Source organism: Pocillopora verrucosa, chromosome 11, assembly GCF_036669915.1.
Source record: "Pocillopora verrucosa isolate sample1 chromosome 11, ASM3666991v2, whole genome shotgun sequence".
NCBI classification, from domain to species: domain Eukaryota; kingdom Metazoa; phylum Cnidaria; class Anthozoa; order Scleractinia; family Pocilloporidae; genus Pocillopora; species Pocillopora verrucosa.
This window is the reverse complement of record NC_089322.1, coordinates 9,433,692-9,443,687: the sequence shown is the minus strand read 5'-3', so window position 1 is coordinate 9,443,687 and position 9,996 is coordinate 9,433,692. Positions and strand designations below refer to the sequence as shown.

At 40.3% G+C, this 9,996-nt stretch overlaps 1 protein-coding gene across 1 annotated transcript; it reads right to left on the bottom strand.

Annotated features, from left to right (window-relative positions):
* Positions 1-1,325: 1,325 nt before the first annotated feature.
* LOC131780516 (uncharacterized) lies at positions 1,326-8,750 on the bottom strand. Its single transcript, XM_066173968.1, has 4 exons — positions 8,705-8,750; positions 2,848-2,980; positions 2,422-2,679; positions 1,326-1,596 (listed from the first exon to the last, which is right to left on the bottom strand). Exons 1-4 carry the CDS (start codon positions 8,748-8,750, stop codon positions 1,326-1,328), a joined length of 708 nt encoding a protein of 235 aa, XP_066030065.1.
* Between the last annotated feature and the right edge of the window lie 1,246 nt (positions 8,751-9,996).

Genomic DNA, 9,996 nt, shown 5'->3' with positions numbered 1-9,996 from the left:
CTAACCCTTTGATAGCCTCCTTGTCCGATTTGTTACCAGTCCTTGTCCGAGCTAGACTCTTCACTGCTTTTTTCGTTTGAACTGGCTGCTATTAGCTGCATGTTACGGAAAAAGTTGTATTTAAAATGCCTTTTTCTGGCAGAGGGTAAAGATGAAGACGCCTGACCAATTTTCCGGTTATCTCAGCATAGATGGTTGCAATGCTTGTACAACTATTGTTTTATTTGATTGCACCAAACACCTCTCCAGCAAGCTCTTTTGAGGTAAGCTTTGCGAAAAGCAAGTATGCCCTCTGTTAAAAACGCTTCTTCTTTAATCAGTGTTTTCATTTTTTCTTCGCGATTGCCGATCTTTTCAAATGCTAGATAGAAGCTTCATTTTCATTTCTATTTGAATCCACCATCTTTACTGCAATTCGTATTTTGCATAATGGCACTGTTGTAAAAATTCAGCTTATCGGTTTGAGGCCATGACATCTTCCACTGACAATATGGGGAAATCAAAGAAAAGCTATACATTTTAAGGGGGAGGTCAAGTAAATGCTCTGTTGTCGCGAAAAAAATCCTCCTTAGTCCCTCCACGGTTGTAAATATTGACCGGTCCCTTACAGGTACAAATCTTAGCCTAAACCTCTTTTTGGGGGGGGGGAGGGGGAGGGGAGGGGGGAGGGGTTGCAATAAAAGTCCTTTTACCAAAGAACTAATAAGTTTCACGTAGTTAGACGTAGTTAGTTTAGAGAAGTATTTTCTGGGTTTGGGGAGGTGTCATCTGCCGGCGTCATCTACAGTAGCCAAGCAGGACTCAAAATTGACAAAGCCATCGTTACTCGTCAAAGTCATCGTCGTGGAAGGAGTTGCAATAAAAGTTTAGTTACCAAAGGGCTATTAACTTTAACGTAGGTAGTCCAGAGAAGTATTTGCTGGGCTCGGGGACTGGGGGAGGGTAGTTGGGGCGTGGATGAGTTGTGATAAGGAAGAAACACTTTTGTTTCCAATTAACTTCCTTTATTCGAAATATCGTTAACGCATATGGCTCAGCGTAAAATCTAATTCCACCATTGCGGAAACAAATTAGTTTAATCGGTTTGCTGAAAAAGAATGTGTTTTTTAGACCAATTTTAATTTTCATTATCTTTAATTTCTGAAATGCTTTTATAAAAAGTGGTCGCTCAAGAAGTTAAGAAATAAAAGGCAACTACTTAAAGGAAATCTTTCAGACTCAAGATAAGCTAACAGTTATTCAAATGCATCGCCGATACAAAAACTTATCAAACTTGACTTAAAAATGTCTACAAACTGGAATGAAATGATGAAGAGGAAACCTCGTTAATAGTTGAAAAAGAAACAAATGGACATGAAAACTAACAACAGCGCCTGTATTACACCGGGTTTAATGCCAGCGGCTGCATTCATGCCGGAGGGGATGTCTGTCACGCCATAACACTGATCATTTCCGGTCGCCCCAGGGTCCCGATTGTTTGCGCAGAAAGGATTGTAGTCAGCAAGCCCCAAGTCCAACACTTCCCGGTCAGCAGAGGAAAAGGTGCAGTCAGAATCAATCAGATTATTCACACACTTCTTCCGCTTGGCTTCCTCCCTGAAACAATGAAAGTTGACAAAATCATTCTACGTATGCCCGTTTTCCTCGTTATGCAGTTTTGGAACTGAGACTACATCGATTTCGATCTATTTCGGTTTACAAAGCCGAGCCAACTCTGATCGGCAAAACTCGCATCACCCTCTGAAGGCGACTTGGTTATTGACGTTTCCCTGTGCATTGATTCTAGTCAGTTTACTGGATTTCCATAAAGCGCACCTTCTTAATTTGTCGATTAATTCTATCACCATTAACAATGATCATGATATTTCTGTTTTTTTTGTTTGTTGTTGTTGTTCCTGTAATACTCAACCAAGGCGCATTTTTATTTGTCCCTTTTCTCTATCAATTTATTTGAAATTTTACTTTTTTTCTTCCTTTCTTGCAGAGCTTTAAATTAAAAGAAATAGTGGATTTAAATGTCTGCTAAAGTTAATGATACATAAAGTCAAGGCTTCTTTATCCACATCTGGATGAGAGAAAGAACTGGGAATAATGTTTCGATTCTCGTCTTGACAAAATTTTCTTCATTTTTACGCCCGTTCCCAAATTTCTTGTTATCTCTCAATTTTTTCAGGGGAATATTCTCGAGACAAGGGTGTGAAGTTTTTCTTTGTTCCACAATCGCGCCTTATCAATTATCTCCGTTAATTTATTATTCTGAGTAAAACCACCTCATCATGGAATCTGTTTGCTTTGGATAACAAAGAAGCAAAGTGGATAGCGTTGATGTAATCTGGGCGTTTACATCATAAGTAACAACCACTCAGAATACATGTAGGATTCAGCTTATTGTGTGAAAACAGATAGTTTACACAAACTCACGCGCAAAGAGAGGAATTCGATTTGTCCGCGACGAATATTTGCCGGAAGGTCCTTCCACAGGCGTTTGCTTTAGTGACGAAAGAGCTGGAACAAAGCGGTGATGCCGCTGACGAAGATGATATTAGAGCGGGGCCTTCAGAACATTCTTTGCTGGGAAAACTGTCGTCTACAATTCTTCTGATGGTGCTATCCGGCAGTGAGTTCGCACAATACTTCATCACCTTCACCACACAGTCTTTCATTTGGTCGAACTTAGCACTGGAAAAAAAACAAGGTAGCCACGGAGGTAAAGCAATTTTTGAGTGAGAGTCCATTGTAATTCATGAACAGAACAGGCCAACTGACAGATACCGCAGTTTTGCGTTACAGTGGAATGAGTCGCCCTTCAAAACACCTCAAAGTTTAGAGCTAATTAAGTGAACTTACAAACAGTCTCCTTTGGGGTCCTTTTGTAGTTCTTTATAGAATAATGTGACGCATTTTCGAACAGCACAATAGTACTCCATGAAAGTACATCGGCCAATGTTAGGGAGTGCCCCATGACTTTCAATGAGAAACGCTGTAAGAGCAGAAATCAAATAATCAGTGAGCCGTTTGCTATGAGAGTGATTTTTATGAATGTAAAGGAAATAATTAGAAATTGAATTGAATTGAATCGAATCTTTATTAAGTCATAAGATAAATAATCACATATCCTATGTTACAACATTAAAAGAAGGCATATATATAAATTACAGAGAAAATCAAGATAAAAATTATAAGACTAGATTATGTTTAAAAATTAAGCGATTAACAAACGTGTTTTTGAACCTATCAGTGTTTATTTTAGGATGGTGACTTGTCTCTTTCCTCAGATTGTACTTGGTTAATTTCTTTTTTGGCATTATAGCTCTTAAAGGGTGTATTGTATTATTAAAAACATTCTTGAAGATACGCGTGTCCTGTTGAACTAACAATTCATAAACATTAATGTGATCGGATGTATACTTGCGCTTATAACATCGATCTAAGAAACATTGGATTGTTGTTAATTCGGAATTTACAGCGCCAAATACGGACAGCCCGTATAATATATTTGGTAGAACCAGATTTAGAAACAGATGGTCTATTTCGGCCTGATTGTACCCTTCTTTCCTTAAAGATCTTAAAATGAACAGGCACTTGTTTGCTTTAATTAGTTTTTCCCGAATATGTGTTATGAACCTACTGTCTTCCTGAAATGTTACCCCTAAAATAGTAAGCTCTTTTGTCTGTGGTATTCCAGACACCATCGGAAACTCTATTGTACAACCTTTCTTGCGGAAAATGATTTCCTTGCACTTAGATGGATTGCTACACATACCATTACTTCTAGACCACTGGGAAAACCGATTAATCAGTGCGATAGAATTGTCATTATCACCTATCACAGGCGAGATAATGGTTGTATCATCTGCATATTTTACCAGCACGCTCTTATTGTCCAAGTGTATCTCTAAATCACTGAGAAAGACATTGAACAAGTGCGGCCCGCTGACACTTCCTTGGGTGGTACCTTTGTTGACACTTTTCCATTTTCCAATAAACCCATTTCTAATGACTCTCTGCTGCCTGTCTTCCAAAAAGCTTAGATACCAGTTAACTATAAAAGGATTTAGGGGGAGTTGCTTCAATTTGTGTGAGAGGAGATCGTGTTTCACACTATCAAAAGCCTTGCTGAAATCCATAGCGAATAGGCGTACCGCTTTGCACTCTGGGATATCAAGATATTGATTGACAGTATGTTGGATAGTCAGTAGAGCATTGGTACAGCTCCCTCCCTCTATGTATGCAAACTGTGAGATCCCAGAATGTTCATCGAAGGTCTCCCTTGCGTGTGTTCCTAAGACAGCTTTCTCAAAGCACCTTGCGATGACAGGTGTCACATTTATTCCGCGGAAGTCTGATATTCCCTTAGGTATATCAACCTTCGGCAAGGGGTACAGGTCTGACTTTTTCCAAGAGACAGGCCAGGCGTGTGTTCTAAGAGACAGATTCCAAATCCAGGTGATCACTGGAACGAATAGCTCGGCGTGGTCTTTCCATATAGTATACGGGATGCCATCTGGTCCGGTTGCTGTTTTCTTTATACGCATAAGAGAATTCAGGACTTGTCGCTCTGAGATTTCTGGGACTTCCTGATCTTCACTAATCTCCAGAGGTGTTGGCTTTCTGTAGGCGTGGTCAGTACATAGGTCACCAAAGTAGTCATTTAACGCGTTGAGTTCGTAGTGGCCAAGAGATAGAGAAATCACCGGCTTGCGGCGCTGAGATGTTTTATCCACTTTTTTCCACCAATCCCGAGTTCCAATAGAGGCGATAAAGTCCCTTCTGTTTCTGAAAATGACTTCAGAGATCCTTTTATTCATAACTTTAAGACGGTCTAGATTACTGAGTGATATGCGTGATTTGGCTCGTATCATCGATCGAACGAGCGGAGTCATCCAGCCCGGGTCTCTTGAAGACATGCGCACTGTTTTCAGAGGCATGCAGCTATCCAGGTGCCCTAGGATGGTATTTTCGAGCCTACCAACCACTTCATCGACATCAGTTTCCTGTATCATATCATCCCAGTTTTCCTTCGCCAACGCGATATACAGATCACGCTTTCTATGAGCCCTTTGGTCACGCACGTATACTTTACGGCGGATAGGTGGAAGCTTTATACCGGGTGGTAAAATAACTCCCATGTGATCCGTCTTGGAGAGCATGTGAAAGGGATAGCACTTTGAAAAGAGATCCGTGCGGTTCGTGAAACAGTTGTCCAAACAAGAATTCCCTCTGGTGGGGAAATTAACCAGAGCATTCCAACCAGACATTTCTTCGAAGCGTTTGATATCCAGTTTGTTGACATCGCCACCGCACAACACAACTGTTTGTGGATGTTTGTCTAGTATATTATCCACGGTATTTACAAGATGATTCATTAGATCGATCTCTGCATAATTAAATTTTGGGGGATGATAAACTCCACATATTACAAATCGATGTCCCTTGGGAAGTCGCAGAGTTATACAAATTAATTCATAAAGACTAGAGCGGTAAACATCCTCTACTGCAAGATTGTTCCTGATGTATATAGCAATCCCACCCTTATTGCGCATATCTCTGCCATTCCAATTTCTGTCTCTACGAAAGATGGAATAGTTCTCAATATTTACAATCGCATCCGGTTGTGCCGGTTTGAGGTGTGTTTCCGATACGACACAAACATCAATATCTTTAGATCGCAAGTCAGCCTCAAGTCCAACCGCCGCACGCACTTTGTTCTTAGTTTTTGCGAGACTGCAAATATTGATGAACATACACTTGGGAACGGCAAACTCCGAGCAATCGGTAGATGATTTAGTAGGCTCTCGAGGAATAGCTGTAAGATATCTGTTCTTAGCGGGATCTTGGAAGCGATAAGGTCTAGCAAACCGCCGGGTTTTAACAACTTCAATGGGTCGACATCTGTCGGAGTGTTGCGATGCAGAGATATTTTTAGTAATTTTCCCCAATCTTCGTAATCCCGGACCTCTGTATTTCAGAATTCCCAGGGATTTAAGGGTATCGAAAACATGAGGCGCAGGTCGGCCCGCCGAACGTCTCAGCGAAAGTAGCCTGTCACGATTGTGAGAGCAATGGATTCTGACTGACCCAATTGCAGGTTGACAAGCAGAGTCCGAGGAGTTGGAGCTCTGTTTTCGTTTACCGTGGTCATTATCCACTTCTTCAGGTCCAGGATGTGGATGGACATCCATATTAACAGTAATGTCGAGCACAACAAACTTCTCAGGGGCGGCCAGGAAGACCATGCCTCGACTGTCCCATTTCACCATAGCCCTTCTTACCCGGAGATTTCGAGACCGGGATACTCTCAGCTCAAATCTAGCCATCCAACTAATGCATCTTGATGTTAAAGATTGATTTGGATAAGCTCTTTCGACTGTTATCATAGTTATGAAGGTAAAAATATAGAAAACTGCAAGAGCTCTAAAGAGCGTGGCAGCCATATTGGCATGCCTATATTACTATATTACAGAAAGGAATGCAACGCTATAGATTATTGTCAAAAAAGTTTATGGATCTGTCCTCCTTGCGCCCAAACACGCAAGTTTCACTTTCGGACCGGAAACTAACGCTCGTTCGGCATAAAATCTCTCAGGCCAAATATCCTGTCTCGCATTCTTTTTACCAACAGTTCCTTTGTCATTTTATAGGACATGTATTGACATGCTTCATACACATTCATATTCAAAAATCGTTCACGAACACAATGAACAATTTTGAGATTGCATTGAAGTTAATTGCTCGTCGCGAGAAATATACAGAATCCAAATTAGCATGTTTAAGAAGAAGCACGTGTTTGGCCTGGGTTGCGATGAACTGCCCAGCCTCCCTCCCAGCCTCCCTCCCAGCCTCCCTCCCCTCTTCCTTCCTTCTGCTTGGTCCAAAACGCTTCGCCTCCTCTGGGAAGTAATTTTACTCATTAATATGACGAGCCAGGCGACGGATGTTATTAACCAAGCAAGTAGTTCAAATACAGAATATTTGCCAACGAGCCGTAACAACGTGGACTATATCACGCAGGTCGTTTTATGTTAAAGTTATGATCGGGGAATACAAAATTAAACAATTTCAGATCTTTCTCAGTTATTGAAAACTACCCACTTTGTATCTGGGATCAGTATAAGAACGCTTCCCTTCTCCTTCACGCTATACAGTCGCAGTTGTATCTGTGTAACAGCCTTAGATCTCAGGATCTCTTTCATGAAATGAATCGACAAGTAGCTTTAACCCTGTTGCATGTGCACTACAGAAAAGCGCAAGCTCGAGTCATCAGTTTGAGAAGATACCTATTAGTGTTAAGCGATTTAGTGCTGAGAAAGCAGAATTACAATGAAGTTCACGCCCTGATCACTCCACTTGAGAGATGCGAGCAGCGATCAAAGTACGCATAACGATTATTTCTCTCAACTTGTGTCGTATATCGGCAAGTTTGCTTAGATGCAGGTCTGGGAAAAACGCAATTGCCCTAACTTGAAAGAGTTAAAGAAAGTGTAGGGGAGTTAATTTCAATAATCGTTTCATTGGGATTACGTCGGGTCAAACCGGATGATGCAAGACTTTTCCTATATTTAGTGTCATGATCCTCTCGCCAATTGTTTCATCAGGATAATTGTTGTGGAACTACTCTTTAGTAAAACAGCTGCCTTCTTATACAACATAAGATATTGATCAAAGACATATTGGACAATTTGAGGTTGCAAGTGTATTTGCTTTTTCCAAAAAAGCTATGCAGCAATCATTTCAGGAGGTTTGAGTCGAAGAACGTGTTTAGCTTGATGTACGGTAAAAACCCTAATTATTTCCTTCTTTTCTTCGTCGCGGTCCAAAACGCTTTCGCTGCTTCTGAGACGCAATACCACTTAATGATATATGTCATTGACTAAGCATATGGTTAAGGTACGGGACATTGGCCAACGTACTCTACTTCATGCGGATTGATAACTTTCGTGTCCGTGATATCAGCCGAGTAATATCAGAAACGAGATTTATGCCATCCTCTCGTAGACGTTTCTTTTTTTTCAGTTAAAATTGAATTTATCCTAATGTTTATTTCCCTTCCACCTTGATTGGCTTCGCTATTTTGCGGGAGGGATATGTATTTTAATCGCAAAAGTAAATAAATTTTGTTGATTTCGTTTTGTACCTGTGTTATATTATTGAGTAGAAAGTAATATTACAATGCAGCCAACGCCTTATTTTCCTCGCTTGATTCTAACTATTATCAAAGTATCTGAAACAAATACTTCTTTCACCTTGTGTCGCTGATCTGCAAGCGCGTTAAGATGCATATGCAGGTCTTTCCCTAACTTGAAAGAGTTCAAATAGATTGGCGAGAGACTCGAGCAGCAAGTTTCTGGGAATTTTACCGACAGCGACAAGAACTGCATCGAACGTGATAAACAAAGGTGACTGAAAAAACCAGACTCAATTTAGTCAGGGTGCCATCGTGTTGGTCCGTAACTTAGAATCCTTAGGCGCAGTGACGAAAAAGTATGAAAACATGCAAAGCTACTAGGGGGAAGAAGAAAAATAACAAAACGAAACCATCTGAAACGAGACTAAACGAAATCAACCCCACGAGAAGAATGAAATGATTAATTTTTGCAACCATGTCATTTCGAGTACTGTCATACCTTGCAAACACCCACGGTTTTCGTGTTCTTTAAACCCTTTGATTAACACCTGAAGGTGGAGTAGTTAAAGATAAACTTACCCACGGCCACGACGAGAATTAAAGTGAAACGCGCAGAGATCTGCATCTTCGATGCTATGCTCCTTTGCAAATGAATCGTCGAGAGTAACCAAGGTCCTATTATAATTATCAAAACCGTTTGCCATCGTGACGTCAGCTGAAGGTCTAGACATGCCTGATTTCATGAGCAAGGCTGGTCCGGTTGGCCGGGCTCAAACTATAATGCACAGTCATTTAATTTTTTTACGAGATCTGCAGAGACCTGATTGAATTGTTAGCTAAATCAAATGTCCTCCGTTAAATATATCAATACTGACGTATAGTTTAGCTATGTCATTGTGACTTTTGAGAGATCAAGTGTATCGAGTTCCCAACACTCCAAAAAACGAAATCCAAGTTTATTATCATGATAATCAAAGGGTAAAAAAGAAACGTAGCTCTGACGTTAGCAAAAAATATTATCACTGATATTGTGGACGTCGAACAAAAAGGCAATTAAGAAATAAAATCTTATGTAAATTACATTGTACATACCGAGAACGAAACTAACTGAGAATTACTCCAAATGAACCGATAATCAGAGTAACAATAAATCGTGCAGACAAATTGGAATAAGACATGGTTTGATGCTATTCTGGTTTACAGATTTAATGAATGTAACCGAAGAAGTTACAATTCATCTCACCCCTGATGAAGGCATTAGACAGGAGTGTCGAAACGTTGGGTCTATGAATTGTAACTTCTTCGATTACATTCATTAAATCTGTAAACCAGAGTAGCATCAAACCATGTCTGATTGTCCACCTGGTTACCGTGTGAACTTTAATATAAATTGGAATAAGTCATAACTGACTTACTTTGGTTTAGCCCCTAGCTTTGGTTACGGATATGTAACTTACCACGAAAGCACGTGTCGTTTTGTAAAATAATATAAGCAAGTGATCAAACATGTACGTCTGTTAGGCTGTTATGACCACCAGAAAACATGATCAAAATAGAAGGATAAACAATCGGTAAATAATCATTGAATGTTTCAACGAGTCGCGAGAGTTTTTAAACTTAACAATTGTTTATAAAATACAATTTCAACTACCCAAATGCGCAGAAAGTCGCTGTCTAATTTTTAAACGCCAATCTCGCTGTCGATTTCACTTTTCTCTTTGTCGCTGTTGTAATATCGTTTAAGCGGCTCGTCGTTCGTCGTCATTTCAGCTCCTTCCGCCGTTTCAATCCTTTCATTGCGTAAGCCAAAACAAGAACTTTCGTGTGGGTGAAAGCAAAGGCCAATGCAAGGTCAGTGGACAAACCAAACA

Excerpts from the sequence above, each read along its gene's own strand:
- LOC131780516 (XM_066173968.1), bottom strand. The coding sequence starts at position 8,750 with ATGCAGATCTCTGCGCGTTTCACTTTAATTCTCGTCGTGGCCGTGG. Across the intron at positions 2,981-8,704 it reads AATTCTCGTCGTGGCCGTGG|CGTTTCTCATTGAAAGTCAT; the intron begins GTAAGTTTATCT and ends CTGCTCTTACAG. Across the intron at positions 2,680-2,847 it reads GACCCCAAAGGAGACTGTTT|TGCTAAGTTCGACCAAATGA; the intron begins GTAAGTTCACTT and ends TTTTTTTTCCAG.